The sequence below is a fragment of the Tiliqua scincoides genome, chromosome 3 (assembly GCF_035046505.1).
Source record: "Tiliqua scincoides isolate rTilSci1 chromosome 3, rTilSci1.hap2, whole genome shotgun sequence".
Classification (NCBI taxonomy): domain Eukaryota; kingdom Metazoa; phylum Chordata; class Lepidosauria; order Squamata; family Scincidae; genus Tiliqua; species Tiliqua scincoides.
In genome coordinates, this window is record NC_089823.1 from 159,340,892 (window position 1) to 159,366,443 (window position 25,552).

At 43.9% G+C, this 25,552-nt stretch overlaps 1 protein-coding gene across 2 annotated transcripts in view; it reads right to left on the reverse strand.

Moving 5' to 3' along the window:
* Window positions 1-20,695, reverse strand: part of RNLS (renalase, FAD dependent amine oxidase) — a 148,065-nt gene extending 127,370 nt beyond the window's left edge. Inside the window, exons 1-4 of one of the 2 annotated variants that reach the window (XM_066621100.1) lie at window positions 20,472-20,695; window positions 19,153-19,258; window positions 6,266-6,399; window positions 4,547-4,708 (exon numbers count right to left, since the gene is read on the reverse strand). In XM_066621100.1, the coding sequence (XP_066477197.1) occupies window positions 4,547-4,708; window positions 6,266-6,399; window positions 19,153-19,258; window positions 20,472-20,592 (523 nt within the window). In that variant the 5' untranslated portion in view covers window positions 20,593-20,695. The remainder of the gene's footprint in view (window positions 1-4,546; window positions 4,709-6,265; window positions 6,400-19,152; window positions 19,259-20,471) is intronic. The other variant, XM_066621098.1, reaches the window with a different exon arrangement.
* Between the last annotated feature and the right edge of the window lie 4,857 nt (window positions 20,696-25,552).

Genomic DNA, 25,552 nt, shown 5'->3' on the forward strand with positions numbered 1-25,552 from the left:
CTCTAAGCTGAGCTTCCTCTCTCTGTTGCTAACCCAATCAGTCTGTTTCAAATTGTTCTTTTGTCCTGCATGCCAGTCCTTCCCTTAGCTGTGGAGGGCACCTCCTCCAAGCTCTGAACACTCAAGAAAGATCACCATAAATTCTTCCAGCCATTATTGCCCATTGAGGAAGTATCACTCAGATGTCACTAACATGTAATCTGCCTAACCAACAGAATAGCCAGCTATCCGCTATAACAAATATGGTAAGAGGCAGTTTTCAGACATGGCAGCTTCAAAATTCAAGCTGACTGTAAAATGGGACATGAAGAAGAAAAATTCCTGCTCCCCCCCTTTTTTCTCACAACAATTTTATGACTGGCAAGGCTCAGAGAATATCACTAGCCCAATGTTACTCAGGGAGCTCCATGAGCTGAAACCGGGTCTCCCAAATTCTAGCCCAACACTCTATCCACTACATAATGCTGGCTCTCAGTGAAGCATTGAACTAGGGGCAGGTCTTCACTGATGCAGTTGGAATTTTATCTGGTATGGGTCTTGGAAAGCTCTCCACTGACATAGGGTTTAAGACTTATTCCACATACTGTTTTTATCTTCACTCTGTCTGGTCCACTGCATTTGTGAACACAAATATAAAACACAAGAGCTATGCTTCCTCCCCAGCAGGGCATCTATAAGTCATGGCTGTCTTAGAAGAACTTCGCTCAGCCACTTCCCCCATGGCTTGTTACAACACAGTTTTCTCACCAACCAGATGGTATGCTAGATATTAACTTTTCATGCTTCTGTTTTGTACAGTTTTCAACAATCTTGTGCTCATCTTAAACTCCTGATTAACAGGCAACCAGAGCCTGAAGAAAGACCATGTGACTTTACCCATCAGAAAACAGGCAATCGTACAACTAAAACAGTAAAGTGCAGGGGACATTAGGACAGAGAACATAAGTAGTCTAATGCACCACTCTGCATGTTTGAACGGTTCTTTGTGGTTGATTATCTGATATTACCCTCTTTCAGCCGACTGAAAAGTTAAAACAAGAGAACAGTACAGGCAGGAAGACAGCCTTGCTTCTGGTGCCCAATCCACACTGCAACTCATTTCTATGGCAGGCTGAAACAACTGTACGATCCAAAACAGCAGTCACCTGGTTATTCTTGCAATTATGCAGTCTCAGAAGCCATCCTTTTCCTCAATAAATATGACACTTTGGTTCCTCCTTCACATTATCAACCACAAATTAAACTGAAAAAAAAAAATCACTGACTGAAAATTCTGCAAGTAACTAAATGAGCCACAGAGCAGTTACATTGTGTTAAGGGTAGAGAACAAAATCATATAGAGAATTGCTCTGAAAGGCATCTGGGAACAAAAGTGAATGATCATGCTCATTAGTGTTTTCATTAATGCAGAACAAGTAAATAGTGTGAAATATGAGCCCTCTGCAGCTGTTATCCCTTCGTTGAATTGGAGAGAAGAGGAACAGAAGCATGCCGTTACCCACAAACCCTACACTGATGTGCTACTTGGCCACAAGTTACAGACTTCCCCATGTTCAGGCTGAGAGACAAGATAATTCCTCGCTTGCAGGGAGAATTCCTCCCTATAACCAGGAAACCTGGTCAGCCAGGTGCGGGGGGCATTGCTAGCCAGCAACATTACTGCTCAGCACACATTCAGGCTGCATTCTGTTTGGGTCAAGGAGAGATCTAGATTTTCGCTGCAGTACTCCAAATTCTGCAATAACAGCATCGTGTGAAAAGACAGTACTGTGCAAGATATATTTGCTTAATATGAATAATATATTCAGATTACAAATGTTGGAGGGCACATAAAACACAAAATATTGAGACAGGGATGAGGGTGGCGGAATCAAAAGGTTTCTGAAAATTGGAAGAGCTAGTATTATTTATTATTATTTATTTAATTATAGAGGATAAGAACATGAAAGCATCTGTCCAAAGCATGATGCAGACTCCCACTGCCACATGGAGGCTTATTTCTTGCCACTTCACCTCCCACTGAAGTTCAGCTGAAAGTGCCACCCAAAAGGCAAAGTGGTGGAGGAGTCAAGTTATCCCAATGTGAACCTTCAATGAAAAAACTAGACTGAGGACAGTAAAGTTAGTGACTGCAGTTGGAATTGGTTGCACATAGTGCCTTTTGAATCAATTCCTTCCTGTTACAGAAAGAGCATATCTGTCATTCTCTCTGGTGCTTATAACCTTGCATTCCAGGTTTCTTGTTGTTGGGGATGCTTGGGAAAGGTTTTGCTATATATTGAATTTGAAAATAATGTGGACTCTTGATGTTTATAAAATACTGAAAACTCTTGGGTTACATATGCATGATGTCCAGCACTGGATGACTGCAAAATCAAGTGATGACCTGCATGTATGAACACAATGCTTTCCTGGTTCTAGTTCAAACATTCAGCTGCCAGACATCAAGGGTAAATTGTAATGAACTTTGTGACATGCAAGGCTGCATGGAGGACCAAAATTGCACCTTTTGCATGTGATCTGGCTGGGATTGTTTATTTTTCAAATTTTTAACAATCATATAAAGTTAGCAATACAATTTATTTTTCTTTTACTTTGCAATTTAATTGGAAATGCTTCAGAGGCCAAAATGCAGTTTCCCTGTTACACCCAATATGTATTCACAAGGTCCTGAATCTAGCTTAAAATCTTTGAACCTTTTCATTTTGCTACTTTCAAAGATCATTAAAATGCTGCCATCCACTGTCTCTTTAAAGTACTACAACTAGCTACATAATTGCCTCATCTACTACAAGACTGGTTCCTTCCAGTGCAACAGCAAGTACTTCCAGGTTCATTAAATGCTAACCCTTTAAGTACTAAACATGTTTTATAAATAGGAAATACAAAGCAGGAATTGCCAGATCCTAAATATTAAATATTTTGAGCAACATTTCAGAATTATAGGTACTACATTTCATTGTAAATACTTTTGTCATTAAAAAAAAAGTGAAAAGAGATTTCAAGAAAGATCAGCATCAACAGTATGAGAATTGTCTTTGTCTTCCCACTACAAGATTTTGCTCTTTGGAACATCTTTGTTCAGACAGGAGAGAGGGTTTCTGAAATCCTCAAGTTTAGATTAGCCTGTCCAATGATCAGACCTCTCTGCTTTATCTTCAGCACTAATGCAAATACTATCAGTTGCAGGACCCCACATCTACAACACAAGTAGCATTAAAAGAACGTAGAATCAGGCAAAAAATGGAGCAGTATGGAAACTTTTAACGACCTAATAAAAAACCGATTGACATAAATTATTAATATGTTAATCTTATGCAGATAACTCCCCCCCTCATGTGTTCTTGCCCAATGATCACACCCTTACATGATTTCTGGCCAAATTCCCCTGGCAGTCATTCATTTGGTGTCTGTGCAAAAGGGGAACTTTGTGCACATACTCAGTGTATGATGGAAGAGTAACAGCGCACACATTTTGAGTAGTATGCACACATAACTGGAATAAAATATTGATTTTTAAGCAGAAACAGATCTGTTTTGAACATCTGCTTGTTGAAGCCACAGTTTTGACTGCAATTGTGGCCTAGCCACCCATTGTATTAAATGTGGCTGCCACCAAAAACCAGTAAGCTCATATTTAATCCTCTGCTTCCTCTCTATAAAGCAATTTACCCATGTCTCCATTTCAGACACATCTCTATGTCTATCAGTCAAGCAATAAAGTAAGCAGGGAAAATGTGTAACACAGTGACAGCACGACACAGGTAAGGCCTAGGAACCTCTGGTTAATTTGTGACTCTGTATCTGTACTATACACCATTTCAGACTGAATGCTCAACAAAATTTACAAATTCTATTTAAAAAAGGCCCCCACATAGAAAAATTGCATGTCAGGAAGAAGTCTCCAACAGAAAATAGATGTCTAAAAAAAGGTTCTATGTACTGGAAATTTACAGAAATATCTATACAGAGAAGCACATTCCATCATTTGAGCCCCGACTCACAGTCACAGCCCCGACTCATAGCACAGCCCAGATACAGGTTTATCACCTTAGTGAGCACTAGGCCGAAGTTGTCCTAGATATTACGTGGGAGGAAATGAAATGTGTGGTTGCCATTTTTAGCAGCTGCACATAGTTCCAGCCTGTATGCTCACTCCCTTCTGAACAAGGCCATTAAAAAAAGAAAAGAAAAACAGGAAACATGCAAATGTTCCAACATTTCAGCTTGCTAAGAAGCCTCTCGTACTCCAAAGTCTGCTTTCAGTACAAAGTGAGAATAGACAAACTCTATTTTACTTTCAAAACAAATCTCAGCACATTGTGAAAACAACTAATTTCTCTACAGGCAAGAGACTTTCAGCTGCTACAACTTTGTGTAATTAGTAAAACAACAGGAATCAGTTTTGCACCACACACACTGCACAACTTCAAATCAATATATTCTTCTCCTTTTGAGCCGTTACAGATAAAGTAACTTGGCCTGCTCTGTTCCAAATCAGCAAAGATTAAACCAGTCATTAAAAAATCAAAACCCAGACACTTACTTTTCTCAACGTCCCCTTGAAGCTGAAGAATCTGTGGGACAGGCATTGTGAGAACAACTATGTCAAACTGGTCCACAGAGCCTGTGTTGCTGCAGACGACTTCCCACTTCCCATCTTTGAGGCAGATTTTAGTAACATGATGCTCATAGAAGATACTGGCACCTGTGCCAAAAGGAAGACACAAGTACACATATATTTGTGCTAAAACTTGAGTAATAAATCATATGAGTTTCTCTCGTATGGTCAAGGTTCCCAGTAATTTTTGCAGGGAGCGTCCAGAGCTGTACAGTGGTAGCTCCGGACCACTCTAGGATGACATTATTGTCATCACTGAGCTCTGGAATACAGGGCTCTGATTTCAGCTATGCAGTCATGCAGCTTATAGGGCCTGTGGTATCCTCTCACAGATTCCCTTACAATCTAGCCCATGCCTTAGGAAATTTGTTCTTATATGACCATCTTTGTGTGACTTAGGGCACAGTCCTAACCAACTTTCCAGCACTGGCATAGTTGTGCCAGTGGGGCGTGTGCTGCATCCTGCAGTTGGGGGGCAGTCACAGAAGCCTCCTCAAGACAAGGCAATGTTTATCCCCTTACCTCGGAGTTGCATTGCCCTTACCTTGGTGCTGGAAAGTTGGTTAGGACTGTGCCCTTAATAATTCTAACACCCCAATCCTATCTAACTTTCCATTGCTGATGTAGCCATGCCAATGGAGCATGCACTGCATCTTGCAGTCGGAGGGGAGAGTCATGGAGATCTTCTCAAAGTAAGGGAAAATTTTTTCCTTTAACTTGGGGCTGCTATATCGGTGCTGTAAAGTTGGATAGGATTGGGCCCTAAGCATGTTACATGGAAGCAAATCCACTGGAACAATGGACCTTCCACATATTCTCAGGTGAAAAGGCATGGCCTTAGCTTCAGATTACATTGAGTCTAGAATCATAGCCCTGCCTTAACTCACACTGAACCTAGTCACCTCTGCTCTATAACAAGAAAGGGGTAGACAGCAAGATCAACCTACTCTGCAGCATCAAGGCAAATAATGCATTCTCATTGGTTTTCTCCTCTGAAAGGTTGCTAACAGAGCAGAACAGGGATTCGGTAACTGTATTACCACCTCGCTGCATACTCTGGCTGATTTGACTTGTAGCTGTATTTCTGTTTCAACATGCATTTGTACATTAGGGTATGTGTGGGAAGAAGAGGCATATATTTATCAGAACAAGTAAAAATGAACTACAAGGAGCTTTTCTGGTAAGATGTCATCTGTAAGAACCAACCGTAGAAGTGTCAAATGCAGCAATTTTCAATATTTTTCTTTTCATGGCACACTGACTTTTATGGTCTTTACCTCTTGTGATGTCCTTCCGGCTTCCAGAAGAATCTTTTGGGTTCTGCAGCACTATTTCTAGGACAACTGCTGCTAGTAACAAATTGTATGTCCTTCTTCCTCAGCCAGCTCTGCCCTAGAAACACTGCCCTAGAAACAGAGCCAAAAAGCCTGGAAGAGTTTTCTGCAATTTTCAATTACAGTGCTCCAAATTCCTGTGGCACACCAATGCGCTACGGCACACTGGTTGAAAATCACTGGCTTTTAAGTTTGAAATCAATAGGAATGCTTTCCACAAAAATTCATTTAGGATACCTGTTACAAAAGCCTTTGCCAGCTACTTTATCCTAAAAACAAAGAATACTTTACAAATGTGCATGAAGATTACCTGACTCTTTTAAGTAGTGTTTGACGATGGAGGACGTTCCCTGAGGGGTTACAAAATTCTCTGCTCCTTCCGCCCCCACTATAGGGGAAGTCAATGGTTTCAGCACTCCATGAGCCAAAAGATCTTCATAAAAGCTAAAAACATAAAACACAGGTTGTGAGGTGGGGTTTGAATACAAGGCCTTTCTCCTACAAAAGAAAAATATGTTCTTTTGTCCTGGAGAGAGGGCTCTCTGTACCAATCTACTTTTCCCACTGTGGCCGCTCCCCTCCCATGCCTCTACAAGCCTTGAGAGTCCCCAAACACAAGGGAGCAAATTTGCAGGGGACTGCAAAGGGAAGAGGAGTGGCAAAAAGTTTCTTCCTCTTGTGCAAATGAAAAAATCTTCTATTTGTAGAAGAAGTGAAAAGAGCTTTACCATCTAATCTTATGATTGATTTGGTGGACCAGTTCATATGTGCTGGGTTATTACTAGGGGAGCTGTGTGGGGGATTATGAACAAATGATTCCCTTGGGAAGAACACAAAATGGTCAGTTCTGCCTGTTTTCTAAGGAAAAAGTTGATAATGCAAAGTAAAACAGCTTCTCAATAAGGAATTTTTGAACTGGGTACAAAATTAGGGCAGTGCAGGGGAAAAACCCATCCCCCTTTTACAGAATAGACTGGGAAAGAAAGAACTTCCAATCAAAGGATGCAGATTTGTTATGAAAATGAACAAATATTAAACTACTAATCCTGACATGTGTCAGGAACACATGTGCCTTGTGTGCCTGACCGTGGGGCAAAATGAATGTGCGTTTAGGGTGCACCTGAGGGGAGAAAGAAGGGAAAAAACATGGATTTGAAGGGAAAGTATTGCAAAGGACAAATTCTAACCTTTTAACCTTGATCCCTAAGCTTAGAAGGGGAAGGATTTAGAGAGGAGATTAGAGAGAGAAAGCAAGAAGCACAGTTATAGTTACAGTGCTGGGAATTCTGTGCAGCAATTTGGAGACCCAAAATTGATGCAAGAACAAAGGTGATCTTTGAATCACACCTGACTGGCTGAAATATTTATTATTACAGCTCTAATATTTGCTCCAATATTTATTAGAATTTGATATGCTGGTTACATACAACTTGGAGGGGAGAGGTTCTCCGTGACGTTTAACTCTTCTTACTAGGGTTTTAATTACTTTTCAGGGGTCCCCCTCTTTGGTGCATTGATGTGTGACTTGGTGTGAATAGTATGCAAACAAGCCCTGCTGCAAGCTTTCTTGACAGCCAGGCAGAAGTCAAGCAGATACCACCAGAAGACAGAAGTGCTCATGGGGGAAAGAGGTACTTTTTCCAAGTGATGTCCTTCTGATATTTAACAAGGGGAGAGTAACTGCCTATTCACCCCAGCACAGTATCTTTTCTGGTGGGTGTTGCTTGTGTTTCTTCTACATCTTTTAGATTTGGAGGCCTTTTGTGACAGGGAGCCATTTATTTGATTTTCTCTGTAAATTGTTCTGTGAACTTTTTGTTGAAAAACAGCATTTGAATACTCATAATAATAAATCTTTACAGTACAATGAAACAAGAGTTTGCAACCTCATCACTTTTCCCCAGAGAACAAAAGTCAAGGTGGACCTTAACCTGGGTTCTGGAAATGCAGTTTCCATAATTAATACAGTATGAGCCCAGCAACTGTGGATCCGGTGTCCACAAATCTGACTTACCATGTATGCCAGGGTCCCAATTTAAAGGTCTTTAAATAAACATTTTTTTTTAAGCCAATGGGATAATTTCATTCCATTACATTCAGCCCCATCCAGTGGCTGAATGCGGTATTGACCCAAAAGTGGGTCTTTATAGCTATTTTTAGCCCTGAGAGCCTTGGAAACTGTACAGTTTTGCCAAGCAAAAGGTAGGAAACCCAGTTTCCATGTGCTTTTTTGTATTTAAATAAATTGGTAACCAGTATCCACGGATTTCAGTATCCTCTGGGGGTTCTGGAATAGCAACCCCACGGATACTGAGGATGGACCTGTACCTATATCCATTGAGACTATAGAGAGACTTCAGGAAAATAGTCCAGGATACAATGCTAATGTTGGCAGATAGAATTGACTTGAGCTGTACTGCCTCGTGTGACTTTATAGGCATTTAAAATACTATCTGTAGCTTATATGTTACTTAGATATGAAAAAATAATTCACAAAGAATACAAAAGAAAAAGGAAAAGCCTCAATTGTAACAGGATGCAGGAGTGTCTCAAATTACATTAGCACTATGACACAAGACATGATGCTGCAGTGATCATAGATAGGCTATGTGTATAAGAACATAAAACTGTCCCTACTGGATCAGACCAAAGGTCCATTGAATTCAGCATCCTGCTTCATACATCAGCCAACAGACGCCTTCAAGAAGCCCACAAGCAGATTATGAAGGCAATAGCTTCCTTCTGCTTTTCCCCAGGAACTGGTAATCACAAGTATGTTGCCTTTGAACTTAATGTTACTGATTATTTCTATATTAGCTACTGCAATTAGACTTATCCTACATTTCAGTACTTTGAAGTATTTTTGAAGCCAACTAGCAATCATTGTCACCTTTTTGGCATTGAATGCCAATAAATATTAATATTATTATGAATATTTATACTGTGTATAATATAATATAATATATCCCTGGGGAAAGGCCGACAGGAGCTGAGGGGCATCCGGTTCGGGACTCCTCATCCCTATGGGACGAGGATGGGGAGTTTAGAGAACAAGACAAAGGCAGAGTAGGAGAAGAAACTGGGAATGGTAGCGTGATGGGATGTGATAGACGGTTTGGCACAGTGAGAGGATGCGGGGACAAAGGAGTGAATAAGCAGCCCATCCTGGGGCATTCCGTGTACAAATGCTTTTATGCAAATGCCTGAAGTCTCCGAGCAAAGATGGAAGAACTGGAATGTCTGGTGACAAGGGAAAATATTGACATAGTGGGCATAACGGAAACCTGGTGGAATGCGGAGAATCAGTGGGATAACGCAATCCCGGGCTATAAACTCTACAGGAGGGACAGGGAAGGGCGTGTTGGAGGTGGGGTGGCCGTTTACGTTAAGGAAAGGATAGAATCCAGCAAAGTAGAGATTGAAGGTGGGTTCGACTCCGCTGTAGAATCTCTGTGGGTTAAATTACCAGGCCTGAGAAGTGATGTAATACTGGGGGCGTACTATCGTCCTCCAGACCAGAAATCGGAAGGGGACCTTGAAATGAGGAAACAGATCAGGGAGGTGACAAGGGGGGACAGGGTTGTAATCATGGGGGACTTCAATTATCCTCATATTGACTGGATCAATTTGTGTTCTGGTCACGAAAAGGAGACCGGATTCCTTGACATGCTAAATGACTGTGCCTTAGAGCAGCTAGTCATGGAGCCCACCAGAGGACAGGTGACTCTGTATTTAATATTGTGCGGTATTCAGGACCTGGTTAGAGATGTCAATGTTACGGAGCCATTGGGGAACAGTGATCATGCTGCGATCCATTTCGACATGCACGTAGGGGGAAGAATACCAGGCAAATCTCTCACAAATCTCTCACAAAAACCCTTGACTTCCAACGGGTGGACTTCCCTCAAATGAGGAGGCTGGTTAGAAGGAGGGTGAAAGGGAAGGTAAAAAGAGTCCAATCTCTCCAGAGTGCATGGAGGCTACTTAAAACAACAGTAATAGAGGCCCAGCAGAGGTGTATACCACAAAGAAAGAAGAGCTCCACTAAATCAAGGAGGGTGTCAGCATGGCTAACGAGCCAAGTTAGAGAGGCTGTAAATGGAAGTCTTGCCCTAATGAGGAGAATAAAAAGGAACATAAACTGTGGCAAAAGAAATGTAAAAAGGTGATACGGGAGGCCAAGAGAGACTATGAGGAATGCATGGCCAGCAACATTAAGGGGAATAATAAAAGCTTCTTCAAATATGTTAGAAGCAGGAAACCCGCCAGAGAAGCGGTTGGCCGTCTGGATGGTGTGGGAGGGAAAGGGGAGATAAAAGGAGACTTAGAGATGACAGAGAAATTAAATGAGTTCTTTGCATCTGTCTTCAAGGCAGAAGACCTCGGGCAGATACCGCTGCCTGAATGGCCCCACCTGACCAAGGAATTAAGTCAGACAGAGGTTAAAAGAGATGTTTCAGACCTCATTGATAAATTAAAGATCAATAAGTCACCGGGCCCTGATGGCATCCACCCAAGAGTTATTAAGGAATTGAAGAATGAAGTTGCTGATCTCTTGACTAAAATATGCAACTTGTCCCTCAAAACGGCCACGGTGCCAGAAGATTGGAGGATAGCAAATGTCACGCCTATCTTTAAAAAGGGAAAGAGGGGGGACCCGGGAAACTATAGGCTGGTCAGCCTAACATCTATATCGGGTAAGATGGTGGAATGCCTTATCCAAGAAAGAATCTCAAAACACATAGACGAACAGGCCTTTCTGAGGGAGAATCAGCATGGCTTCTGTAAGGGTAAGTCTTGCCTCACTAACATTATAGAATTCTTTGAAAAGGTCAACAGGAATGTGGATGCGGGAGAACCCGTGGACATTATATATCTGGACTTTCAGAAGGCGTTTGACACGGTCCCTCACCAAAAGCTACTAAAAAAAACTCCACAGTCAGGGAATTAGAGGGCAGGTCCTCTCCTGGATTGAGAACTGGTTGAAGACCAGGAAAAAGAGAGTGGGTGTCAAGGGGCAATTTTCACAATGGAGAGAGGTGAAAAGCGGTGTGCCCCAAGGATCTGTCCTGGGACCGGTGCTTTTCAACCTCTTCATAAATGACCTGGAGACAGGGGTGAGCAGTGAGGTGGCTAAGTTTGCAGACTTTTCCGAGTGGTGAAGACCAGAAGTGATTGTGAGGAGCTCCAGAAGGATCTCTCCAGACTGGCAGAATGGGCAGCAAAATGGCAGATGTGCTTCAATGTAAGTAAGTGTAAGGTCATGCACATTGGGGCAAAAAATCAAAATTTTACATTTAGGCTGATGGGTTCTGAGCTGTCTGTGACAGATCAGGAGAGAGATCTTTGGGTTGTGGTGGACAGGTCGTTGAAAGTGTCGACCCAATGTGCGGTGGCAGTGAAGAAGGCCAATTCTATGCTTGGGATCATTAGAAAAGGTATTGAGAACAAAACAACTAATATTATAATGCCGTTGTACAAATCGATGGTAAGGCCACACCTGGAGTATTGTGTCCAGTTCTGGTCGCCACATCTCAAAAAAGACATAGTGGAAATGGAAAAGGTGCAAAAGAGAGCGACTAAGATGATTACGGAGCTGGGGCACCTTCCTTATGAGGAAAGGCTATGGCGTTTGGGCCTCTTCAGCCTAGAAAAGAGACGCCTGAGGGGGGACATGATTGAGACATACAAAATTATGCAGGGGATGGACAGAGTGATGCTCTTTACTCTCTCACATAATACCAGAACCAGGGGACATCCACTAAAATTGAGTGTTGGGCGGGTTAGGACAGACAAAAGAAAATATTTCTTTACTCAGCGTGTGGTTGGTCTGTGGAACTCCTTGCCACAGGATGTGGTGTTGGCGTCTAGCCTAGACGCCTTTAAAAGGGGATTGGACAAGTTTCTGGAGGAAAAATCTATTACAGGTTACAAGCCATGATGTGTATGTGCAACCTCCTGATTTTAGATATGGGCTATGTCAGATGCAGGGGAGGGCACCGGGATGCAGGTCTCTTGTTATCAGGTGTGCTCCCTGGGGCATTTGGTGGGCCGCTGTGAGATACAGGGACTAGATGGGCCTATGGCCTGATCCAGTGGAGCTGCTCTTATGTTCTTATATCACTTTTTACATGTTGTGGGTAAAGAAGAACAGTTTTGTCCAGCGTGTGTTCTGTGATTCTATGGGAGCCCAGAAAAGATGGGAATGCAGTAGTCAGGGCAGAATTTGCTACATAAGAACCTAGCTTCCTTTATCTCATTTTTATAATTATACAAAAACAAGTAAAAAAAATAAAGCAATACAAATTTTGCATAGTAAGAGAAACCCTGCAATTTCCTCAATTTATACAGCTCTCAAAATCCACTTCGTCTGCATGAAGAATTCGGATGCTGTGACTGACTGTACCTTTAAACACACATTGATATTCATATATTGGGGAAATTTATATTCTGTGCTGGGAACCTGCATAGTGGCCAGTTGCACAGTTCAGAGAGGAATGAAGGTGGCAGAAAGGGCATATCATGGGAAAGGCTTGTATCTCAACGAGTTTGTGGCATCCACATGTTCTTCCAGATGGCCATCCTGCTTTTTCAAGGTTTGGTTATTATGATTGTTTTAAAGTAGAATAGCAGAGTGTATGAGTATTAACTGTTTGTGCACCAGTTAACGGGCACTGTGACATCGCCCTCACTTTTTAATCATATTTTGACTCAGTACAGGCGCTGGACTCCTGCTGGAGGGCCTTACATGCCCTCCCAAACGTGACCTGAAATGCCTTGCAGGCACATCTGGAAGGCTTTCTGAGAGGGAGAAAGCCCTCTGAGAAAGACTTTCTGAGAGAGAGTGGGAGGCATGGGAAGGTCTCCTGGAGGTGTTAGAAAATCACTTCCAGTTTTCACAAAAACTGGTTGTGCCTTTCCGGTACACAAACCCGGTACCTGAGGACTTAACTGAGCGTAGGTACCAGACCCACATTGGAGCGCCTCACCTGACCTCCTGGATTCAACCTGAAGCACCTTCCGGTTGTTTCAGAGAGGTTTTCTGAGGCGCTGTGCTCAGAATGCCTCCCTGAGGTGTTGGTTCCTAATCCAGTCGAGCTTTTCTTATCAGCGGGTGATTTTGGAGGTCTTCTGTGTGGCCTCCCAAAGCCTTAAAAAACCTGCTGAAGGCTTTCACTAAACCAGAAGTGCCTTTCTAAGGCCTCCGGCAGGCCTTCTTGGGAAACTTCCCTGTACCTCAGACCACCTCCAGGACACCCCAGGAGGGTTCTGGGCATCTAGGCCTCAGGGAGTGTTAAATTTTTTTTTGCCCACGAGTGCCAGATCCTTTAGCTATGCCATTGTGCGGAGCACTTCTCAGGGACTTGCAGACCATGAGTTGGGAACCTATGGCATCAAATCAAACTTGAGAGAAAGAGTGAGGGAGGGATTAGATGCAAACAGCAGAAGAGTACTGTTGCATAATTCCAATCACAGTAATATTCTCCTCCAACCTGGTCAATATGTGGCACAAAATATGTGAGAAACCCAGTATGCCAGCTAACAACTCAGACTGATGTACTTACACAAGGATTGAGAGAAGCACATGAAGGAAATAGAATATAGTTTAAAACCAGGACATACGTTCCCTTATAGAGACCATTTTAAGTGGGGTGGGGACTAGAATTGTCAATGCTATAGATCAGGGGTGTCCAAAGTTTTTGACAGGAGGGCCACATCATCTCTCTGACACTGTGTCAGGAGCCGGGGGAAAAAAGAATGAATTTACATTTAAAATTTGAATAAATTTACATAAGTTTACATCAATGAATATATTAAAGATGAACTTATATGAGTGAATGAAGGTCTTGAAATAGCTCAAGGCCTATAAAAGGCCTTGCACAAAGCAAGGCTGGCCTTTCTTTTGCTGCTGCTACTGCATCACAGACATGAAACAGTAAGCAGTGGAGGAAACCCTCATCCCACAGCTCATGCAAGAGGTCAAACAGTTGCCTTCATGCTGAGAGCAGTTGCATTGGGCCAGTGCGGGCTCCAACAAATCTCCAGAGGGCCAGAGGCTCATTGGAGACTGGGGGCTCCCTGAGGGCCGCATTGAGAGGCCTCGAGGACCGCAAGTGGCCCCAGGGCCGGGGTTTGGGCTCCCCTGCTATAGATATTAGATACAGTGGCCATGGAAAATGAACTAGCCTCCCCAGGGCATCATATTGGTACAGTGACCCACACAACTGAAAAACATATATTGCAGAAACATACTATACATCAAGAGGTATATTTTAACTCACCCACGCACCTAATGGGTTTTATGCACCATGGTTTTTTTTAAAAAAGCCATAAAGCATTTAAGAAATTTGAGGCCCAATCATATCCCCTTCCAGCCCAGAGCATGCAGCACTGCTGATAGAGCACACACTGCATGCTATGATGGGGTGGGGGACCAGATGGCTCAGGAGAGGCAAGTAAAAATCTTATTTAAAATCTCCTTAGAACTATGCTAGTTATTAATTTGGGAGCAGGGAAAGGAAGCTATGATCTCAGTGTGCCCAACTGCCACCAAGATCCTCTCCCAAACTGCCCCCTGCCTGGCCTGCTCCCCTCTCTGAACCACCCCAATACTCCCCCTGCCAACTTACCTGCTCTACGTGGGCTTCTGCAAGCCACTGTCATGTGCACAGGGCCTCGCGAGATCTGCCGCCAGAAGGCCCAAATTAGGCCATTAATGAAGATTTTAAAAATGTCCAAGATTGGTGTAATGGTGATAGCTTACATTTTGGAAAGACATTTTAAAAGACATTTTGTGGAAAGACAAATGTGGAAAGACATTTTAAAAGAGACTGATATCAAGTGGAAATGGATAAAAATCACCACCTTTGTGAATCCCCCTCTCCTTTAATTGTTTTTCATGACTGTGGTCAAAAGGGGGGTAGTGACAACTATTGTTTATCCTTATCTTCCACTCTACAACAAATTTAATGATCACTTATGGGTAACTCATTTTAATTCATGATTAGCCAATGAACTAATTTCATAAGGGCTACCTGATGTGAGCAATGTGGATTCAATGAATGGCTTTGTCCTGTGCACACAATTCCCTTTGAACCTTGGGCTTATAATTTTAGTATTGCTACTTAATTGGGGGGGAGCAATGATCTCCCCCAATTAAGGAAGGCCATACTTAAGTGATGACCCCCCCCCCCCAATAACAGTCAGTGGTAAAGGATATGTTTGCATTGTTTCTTTAAGCCATTTCTGCCCAACTTTGCATGTATGCATCAATGTATATATCAATGGCATACACCTGTGGGCTGGGCAGAAATGGGTTAACTTTGATATATTGGGAAAGGATTTAATGACACAGCTTTTTATATCTTTTTCTCCCATAGGTTCTATGGAATCTTTTATGCAGCAAACTCATAAAAAAATCCTCTTTTGTGATTTGATTGCCCTTCATGACTTATTCCCAATCCTAAATGGGTCTTTATGTTGCTCTTGAACCTTGGTGAGGGTGTGACAGCTAGCTCAGGAGGCTGGCCACTTCTTTAGCATAGCTCTTTCTAATAAGTTGTTACTAACTTACAGCCCAATCTTGAGCTCCCATGGTACGCAGCTGCAGCAGCACCAAAAACGGCTACCACCGCATCCTGCGCACCAACAGCAGCCGCGGGCATCACCTCAGGAAAAGGGGACTTTCATCCCCTTCTCCCAGGTAAGGGAAGTAGCCCCACAATGGGAAGAGCGTTTGCGTCGAGAGCCAAGCCCCACATGAACGCTTTGGATCAGGTGGAGTGGAGCTCCACTGGACCCACCTCCCTCCCTCCCCCGACATGCCTCCCACCTACCCTCTCCCCGCCTCCCAGTCACACCTCCTCCCCGCCCTCTCCTCGTCTTCCCCTTCCTCAGAATGCCCCACTTTCCTCTCCGCAGATTGGTGGTCCGTGTGACCACTGAGTGGCATAGGTGGGCACTGGCCCGGCGTTAGGAGACAGTGCGTGCCGGCGGTAAGCCAGTGCATCAAGCCCAGGATTGGGCTCTTATTTGTTCCAAGCCAGGAAGCGTCTAGGAGATGGCATTTCTTCACAGGGTTAAATGTGCTGCACAAGCAAAGTATCTGTCCATGGAATTTTCCAAGAAGCAGGCAAAGATTTTTTCCAGCCAGTCAGCCAGAGAGAGAGAGAGTATGTGTGTGGGCATGTTTAAGAGTATAGCCTTCCTCTTGGTCTGTGGATCTGAGGCCTTTTGCCATCTGTCCTGCTTCTGACACCACATTACCGGCCTAGGTCATGTTTTCTTGGCAGGCACCCAGGCCCAGGTATATGTATGTGTTTACAGGCATATCATGCTGCAAGTTTCAAACAAAAAGAAATAAAAACAATTTGTCAGAAAAAAGACCTAATACAATCACTAAACCAATGACTGCCATTATGTGGTGAGTGGCATGTTTAAGGCACTGTGGGAGACTGGTGCTTCGTGTTGAGACTTGATTTGCACTGTTTCCGCTTCCTTTTATAAGAGGAAGCATGCATGAATTGGGCACTTTATCCATAGGTGCATATGGAGGCCCTACTCAATAAAGTGCCTAGTATGTGAGGAAGTAAAGAATCTATGTGTGAACCTGTCCTTAGTCATCTCTGGGAAACATATGCCATGCTATTTTCTCTCCACTCATTTACATCTACTCATCATGCTCACCAGGAATTTTTCAAATCTCATCAAGTTTCCACACTCCACTGACGTTCAAAATGTAAGGAAAAATTCATAGAAAAGCAAAAACTATGTGAGACAGAAGAAGTCAGAGATAAATCATGCCTCAAGTCATAAAGACATCACTCATTCACCTTTCTACAAACTGTGCAGAGGACACTACTGTGGGGTGACTATAAGCACAATCTAGACTGTGATGATCAACTGGCAGGTCGCTGTGCTCCAATGCCTGAAAAATGACTCATCCAATTATACCCTTTATACTTGGCATTTCAAAAATAGCTAACACCATGGGTAGGAGTGCTTTCCAAGTTGCCACTCAAACCATACTACACATGATACAGATTCTGATGTAGAATTATAAGCAGTGCTGATAGAGAGAGTTTATGGTCCCTTTCACACGATTCTAGATCATAAAGTCACCTAATGAAGTCAATTGGCGGCAGCAGGTTCCGCCAGACAGAAAGAAGGAAAGACAGAAGGAAGTAATTTTGGTTTTTTTTTCAAACTGTGAATAAATTTAAAACTTTTGGAATTTGTTGCCATAATATGGTAGTGGCTCTAGGTTGGGTAGCTTTAAAATGGAAAAATAGTCCACCCATAGCTACTAGCTATAACAGCTCAAAGGTGCAATAGAGACAATGTATGAATACATGCTGCTGCTGCTGCTGCTGCAAACACTCATGGGATGGCCCTCACTAATATGCTGTACTGCAGGGGCCAACCTTTCAACTTTAGGCCAACCTTTCAACTTTAGGGCTCCTAAGCTTCTAACAATTATGTAGAGAAGGGAATTTCAGCAGGTACAGCTTGTCATCTCTGCACAATTGTTAAATGTATGGGAGCCCTAAAGTTGAAAGGTTGACCACCTCTGGTCTCCTGTGACTTTCCAGAGGCATTAGATTAGCAAAGGCTTGCCAACAGACCAGAGGGGGGAAAAAGTCTGCTGTGCCCTTAACAGGAATGATCTGCAGATATCTGCAGGTGAAGCTTTCCACAACTTGAAGATAAGCATCTTTCCATCAAGCTGCTCTTAAAGGAACAGCTAAAATAAGTGGTTGACAATTCAAGGTTGGCTTCTGTTGAAAACAGAACAATGGACTAATGTCACCTAAGCAGATCTTATGCTACCCAAGATTTGTCATTGGCATCTTAAAAATGCAAACTCTTCCTTTTTAATACAAGAATTTTGTTGAATTTGTGACCAAAGCCTGAGTGAACCACTCTAAATGTCAGGATGATTATGGAGCATCATCACACAGAGCACTGAGAAACACAACTGTGGTTAAATACAAGAACAGGCAAAACTAAAGCAGCCTCCTTCATTTATTTAATGCAGCAGGCAATGGAAAGCTGAAAGGAAAACAGTGTAGGATGACAGAAAAATACTTATTTTTCTATTTCAATCAGATGTAGTAGTAGTAACTTTATTGTCATTGTGCTACAGCACAACAAGAATTATGCACCTTTGAGATACAAGCATAAATATATACTACAATTCCAACAATCACTCTCTACACACTCACCCACACATTCTGTAAAACATGCATCATAATATAAAAACAGTATAACAGACCATAATGCCCAGGAGCATGGTAACAACTATATCACCTTATTCAACGTAATTATAGCTGTGGGATAAAAACTGTTCAGGAGTCGTGTGGTGCGTGCTCTAATAGTTCTGTATTATCTACCCGAAGGCCACAGTTCAAAGAACTTATGAGCCGGATTGAAGGGGTCTCTGAGAATACTATGTGACTTCTGCAGACAGCGAGATGTACAGATGTCCTCCAAAGCTGGTAGATGAAGGTTGATGATGTGCTGCACGATATTAATAATTCCCTGCAGAGCTTTTTTGTCCCCTGCAGAGCAATTTCCGTACCACACCAAGATCATAGGTTCGGACACTCTCAATGGTGCAACGATAGCAGCTGCTGTGACAAATTTAACCTCTCAAGCTTCCTCAGAAAATATAACTGCTTTTGTGCCTTTTTTATCAACATGCTGGTGTTAATCATCCATGAGAGGTCCTCTGTGATGTAAATACCTAGGAATTTGAAACTAGCAACCCTCTCCACCTCCTCACCATTTATGTATAATGGCGTGTGTACATCCCTCTTTCTCTGGAAGTCAATTACAAGTTCTTCAGTTTTTTTGATGTTAAGTGAGAGATTATTTTCTTTGCACCACAATAACAAGTCTTGTACCTCCTTCCTATAAGCAGACTCATCATTCCCGCTAACAAGCCCCATCACTGTAGTATCGTCTGCAAATTTTTTATGAGCAAATATGAGCAAAATTCAGCACCTTGTCATCACTCCCCCCCCACTTCTTAAAAGTCACTTTCCCAAATCTGCTTGATATATAATTTCATTCATTGGTTCTCAGCAGATGGATGTGAATGTCAGCACCAATAACCACCTGTTACTGCAGCAGCAGCACTCCTCTCTCCCCTTTGTCATTCCACCTAAGCAGGAGGGACACCAGTCCCTCTCTTACCTTTGGTGCTGCTCGGCATACTCGGGCCCCCGCGTGATGTACTGCCCTCCGAGATCCGCAGTGCATTTCGGATCGTGCGGGCTGCGATTCGTGGCCATTCTTCCCCCTTAAAATCACGTGCGTGGAGACAAGAGTGTTTTCGTTATGGTTTTTTTCCCAGGCAGAGCCGCCCGTGTCCAATCAGCTTCCTCGGCGGGACAAGGCTGAGCCAGAGGCGCCCAGCAACTGGGAAGTCACAGCAACACGATCATCAGACCAATGTTCGCCGAACTCGCTCTGCGAGCTGCCATTGGGGGCTCGCTTACTCTTCCAGCCCGATGCAAAGCCCCCCCCCCCCGCCGTTGCTTCCGAGCAAATCGCATCCCATTCCGTTCAAAAGCACTTGGCAAAGAGCAAGTAAATGTTGCCCTCCTAAAAGCAACCACAGAATAACAGCACAATCTGTAGGCATGTCTACTCAGGAGCAAATGCCATTGAACTCAATGGGCCTTTCCCCCAGCAAAGTGTGTATAGGATTACAGCCTAACAGCCCAATCCTATGCATATCTACTTGGAAGAAAGCCCCATTATAGCCAATGGGGCTTACTCCTGGGTAAATGTGGATAGGATTGCAGCTTGAGCCCAATTTATGCATATCTGCTTAAAAGAAAGCCCCATTATAGCCAATAGGGCTTACCCTCAGCAAAGTGTGGATAGGACTGCAGCCTAAGAGCCCAATCTATGCATATCTTCTCAGAAGAAAGCCCCATGATAGCCAATGGGACTTACTCCCAGGTAAGTGTAGGATTGCAGCCTGATCCAGCGGAGGACAGAGTGCCTGTACCTTTAACCATTGTATAGGAGAGAGAATTTGGGCAGGTGCAGTTCAACATGGAAGGGTTTAAAACCAGCCCAACTTCCAAAGGCTGGAATCCTAACCACACTTTCCTGAGAGTATGCCCCATTGAACGAAATAGGACTTACTTCTGAGTAGACCTGGTTAGGCTTTTGCCCTAAAGGTACAGGCACTCTGTCCTCCATTGTATCTGGTCAGCCTGAGCCGGAGAACCCAACCATATACTCAGAAGTCCCACAGTGCTCCATTAGACTCACTCCCAGGAAAGTGTGCACAGAATGGCAGCCTTTAGGCTGCGAGCCAATCCATACTTTCCTGGGAGTAAGTCTCATTGAGCGCAGTGGGACTTATTTCTGAGTAGACAGGCATAGCGTGGGAACTCCCTGAATTTCCTTCCAAGCAGGCACGCTGCGGGGGCCACAGGGCTGTGCTGAGCAAGCCTGCCTCGGAGGGCCACTCGAGGGCAGCTGTTACTGACACCCACCTGCCCCGCGGGCCTTGTCCCAGAGCACGACCTGTGGGGGCCGCTGGGGAAGCGCCCTGCGCAGCAGCGCCGCGCACAGGCTGCCTGTCAGCCCGGCGCCCACGATCAGGATGCGCGCCATGACAGCGCCTGCCGAGCCGAGCCGGGGAGGAGGGCAGCCCGGGCGGATGGGGCAGGCGCCGGGATCCTCCCCCGCTTCCTGGGACTCGGGCGGCGCGCGGGCTGCGCCTTCGCCTGGGCGGCCGGCAGAGGGAGCCACGAGCAGCGCCTGGGCTTCTGTCCGGGCGCCCGCTCTGTGGAGCCGCCCTTCTCGGGGGAGGGAGCCCAGCTGTTGGAGTCGGTTGGAGGGGAGCGCTCCATGGGGTGGCCACCCCACCCCACGCGCCTTCCTCCTGCCCCGCCTGGGAAGCGGGCGGCTCAGGCTTCCACCCCACAGCGCTTCCCGTGCTGTGAAACTGCAGCCCTATTCACACTTTCCTGGGAGTAAACCCCATTGACTAGCATGGGGCTTACTTCTAAGTAGACATGCATAAGGGCAACCACCTTTTCATCCCCCCCCCATTATACTATATATGTCAGCCATTTTCAACCACTGTGCCATGGCATACTGGTGTGTTGCAGATGGTCTGCAGGTGTCACCAAAGGAGTTTGGGGGAGCATCATTTTTTTTAATAGGGCCACTGCTGTCAGTGCAGTGTGCCTTGTCAATTGTCCAAAAACTGATGGTGTGCCTTGACTATTTTAGTACCTTATCAGTGTGCTGTGAGACAAAAAAGGTTGAAAATCACTGGAATATGCTATCAGCAAACAGCCCAGCACAAAACGACAAAACAGGTTACTGTAAATTTCTCCTTTCAGGAAGATGCTTTCAAGTAATAGGAAATGTTTCATCTCTTGAGCCAGGCAAAGATTTGAGAAGAACCAAACCTGGGAAGATTGATGGGAGGTGGTAATTCTAATGGTAAAGGAACCATCAGGGATGGGAAAAGCCAGTACAGTTTGACTGGAGTGCAGTCTAGAGTCTTCGCCCCCCCCCCAACTCAACTTGGAAACAAGTCATAACGGGGCACTTTCCAAGTCACCCCTTTGCAACTCAATAGGACTCAAGTTGAGTCACCCCCTCTTTAAAAAGCCCACCATGGCTCCACAGAGGGAAATGGAGCTGCTGCTGAGATATGTACTTGTGTCAGAGTTACCTTTAAATACCCCTGCTGTACCCGCCCATCTGTAAACAGGGTGGAAGGGACTTAGAGAGAGAGAAAGAGAGAGAGAAGCAACAAGAGGGAGGAGGGTCATGTACAGTAGCGGCAAGGCTTACCAAGATGACTCAATCGCTCTGCAGTCCTACTCCCACTGTAGCTGGTCTTTCAATGAGGCTTCCTCTGTCCAAGGAACAGAGCTCACAGCAGCCATGTGGTGAAAAGTGTGATCACTATGAACTGCCTCCCCCACTGCTTCCCTGTCTCCTCTCCCTTTCCCTCCCTGAGCTTCTGCCATCAATCATAAAGCAAGAATGACCTTGGCTCCTCCTTTTGCCCTACCTTATCCAAAGATAATGCCAGACTGCCCATCTTTCACCCAAAGATCATTGCAGGAAAAGAGAGCCTGGTCCTGCCTCCTGTCCTCCCCAATGCAAAAACAAACATTAATCCTTACCTGCCTTGTGGCTGGAACTTCCCTGTTGCTTGCCCAGTTGGAATGCTGGCCCCACAGAGGTCTTTCACACCACGAAAACAGTAAGCAAGCACACCCAGACACAGGCAGACCCAAGTCTACATGTGTGGGGACGAGTGCTGAGTCATGGGGCCCTTGACTCAAGTGTTTTTCCGAGTCTTCAATGCACATGCATTTTCATGACTTAAGTCCAAGTCATCCAAGTCGAGTTCCCAAACCTGGAAACAATGCACTTTGTACATGTGCAGAGGCATTCTCCCTTATTTTTTATTTTGTTTTATGTAATTAAAACACTCCAGAGTTCAGCCCTGGCTCAAGCCATGTGGACAAGCCGGCTGCTCTCAACTGGCTCCTAAAGTTCCAGAACATATATTCTTATTCTTATTATTATTATTAGGCTTATCTCCCAGCTATTGGTTGGGAGAAGGAAAGGACTTTTAAACTGCTCCTGCGTGGGAGATAAAGCAGGATTTAAACTTATAAATAAATTTTGTTTCCAGTGCATTGAGAGCCAGTTGGTACTACAAGTGGAACCTCAGTATCCACTGATTTGACTCATCACTGACATGGAGGTCCACCTTTAAATGCCTTATAACAAGGGGATCTGTCACAGGCAGCTCAGAACTCCTTAGCCTATATGTGAAGTTTTGATTTTTTGCCCCAATGTGCATTACTTTATACCTACTTACATTGATACACACCTACCATTTTGCTGCCCATTCTCCCAGTTCGGAAAGATCCTTTTGGAGCTCTTCACAATCTCTTCTAGTCTTCACCGCTCAGAAAAGTTTGGTGTCATCCGCAAACTTAGCCACCGTGCTGCTTAGCCCTGTCTCCAGGTCATTTATGAACAGGGTGAAAGCACTGGTCCCAAGACAGATCCTTGGGGCATACTGCTTTTCACCTCTCTCCATTTTGAAAATTGTCCATTGACACCCACTCTCTGTTTCCTGGTTCTCTGCCAGTTCCTAATCCAGGAGAGAACCTGTCCTCTAATTCCATGATTGTAGCGTTTCCTTAGCGGACTTTGGTGAAGGACCATAGGTCTTCAAAGCTATTTTTCCACTGATTTGGTATCTAATGATTTTTTTTTTTAATCCACTGCAGGTTCTGGAATGGAACTGCTTTGGATAAAGGGATACACCCTGTATGTGCTACAAGCAAATCTGCACCCAGCTATGAAGCTTACTGGGTAACCTCTACGTCAGTCACTATCTCTCAGCTTAATATACCTCACAGGTTGTTGTGAGGTTAAGCAGGGGAGAGACAGGTATCCTACCCTAACCTGCTTGCAGGACGTAACTTGTAAGAGCAACTAATAATATAACAGGAATAGACCAAAACAACCTCAAAATACAACAAACAAGTGTGCCTTTCCCTCATATCTTCCTTGGTTAAAACTCATGCAACAGATAGCCCACTTAAACAAATTAAAATTTGTACACCTGGTTTTGGGACATTAAAAAAACCAAAACCTTGTCCTTGGAGAATTTCTATATGTTAGTCCCAGATTTTAATGAAAGATGAGTTCCAGAAGCCTTTTCAGTTGTAAGCATTGGTGATTATAAAGAAGACAATGTCACTGAACATACGCAGAATATATATTTTTTCACACTTCTGATTCAGTAGCCACTAGCCAGATCCCACACTTGTAGGATTAAATGTAAGGACTTCCAAGTCCAGAGTAGTGACTTCCACCCAGGCTTTGGTCCTTGAACCTCTTGGTTTAGAAATTAAGGTCCTTAGTACAGGAGTGACTAACCCAAGGGACTCCTAGACCTTTAACAATTGTGTAGAAGAGGGAATTTCAGCAAGTGTAGCTTGTCATCTTACACATGAGATGCACCTGCTGAAATTCAGAAGCACCTGCTGAAATTCCCTCCTGAATGCCTTCTGAAAGCCCAGATATATAATGTCCATGGGTTCTCCCACATCCACATGCCTGTTGACCTTCTCAAAGAATTCTAAAAGGTTTGTGAGGCAAGACTTACAGAAGCCATGCTGATTCTCCCTCATCAGGTGACAGGTTATATCACTTTTTATCTGGGTTAGATATAGCATGACAGCTGATGTACAATGCTAAACAACAGCCTCTATTCTGCTTGTTTGAAAAGAAAGGAAAAGAATATATGAACTAACTTGACAAATCAGTGCCTTGCCAGCTAGCTTAATATTGTATTTCCAACAGATATCTCCGGAAGTTCACAGTTAGGGCATGAAGGTGATAACCATCTCCCATTGTTCATCTGCTGTAACTTGTACTCAGAAATAGATGAGCACTGTGGTGGATTTCTACTTGTCTATGAAGACATGTCCCCTCGGATTTGGTCCTGGGACTCACCACCACAATAATGGTGCCTACAACATCTGGTGTCTGTAGTCAAGTGCCTCATGGGGAACATATCTTATCTGTATCTGTATTTCCATGCCCATGATAAGATCTGCCTGGGAGAGCATTTCCATGTGCGGTGTTGAGTCTGGGATTGTCATACTGTATTCACTTGCTCGTTAGATAGGCAATTCACATGATGTCATAATTCATTGGCTGCTTCTCCTCACGCTTAAGTCATCACATTTGATAATGGAGAACATCTTTTTTGAAAACACTGAAACAGCAGTGCCATGATCATAGGTGTACGCTGTTGTTAGAACTAGGACGGGTGGTGGTGGGGGGTGTGTGTTTTGAGAGCTGCATGCCTCCTGCTTTTGACAGTTGAAAGAGGGATAAAACAGTAAAATGCAGTCTACTGTGGCCTAAAAACAGCATCCATCTTGGTGTGGAAGGACATCATAATTCTGCATATGGGAAAGCACCAACTACCTGAAGCTTCTGTTTATTTTCTACATTTTTATACTGCTCTTCCTCCAAGGAGTTTATGGTGGGCAGGGATTTTAACCTGGATCTTCCAGGTCTAACTCCTCAGTTACTACACATCCTATCTCTAAAAAATAAAAATGTGGGACAATGAGGTAATTGAAGGCCCTTATCCAAAGTATTGCATGCAAGGATCTTCTCATACACCTGACTACCAATGGAACAGGTTTATGAAAAGCCACATGACTGCAAAAGAGAAAAACAAATGCATTTTTAAAAACCTGAGCTGATTTGTACAGCTGACAGTGCCAACTGTGTGGATGTAAATATCTAGTACAACAACTAGAACCAAGTGCAAGATCTTAAAAGTCTTTTCAGACTCTGCATCTCTAGTTTAAGCCCTCTCCTGGCAGGACAATATGTCTCAAGGGTGGGCTTCCACATTGTGGCATGAAGTCTCAGTGCTTTTTCTGATGTTTTAAGATTTCATATTTTATAAGTACTAATATTCTTTGACAGATTCCATCTATAGAAGCTGGGTAAATGTGCACAGAAGTTGTATATTTTTTTTTATCACCTGTGTGCATTAGTC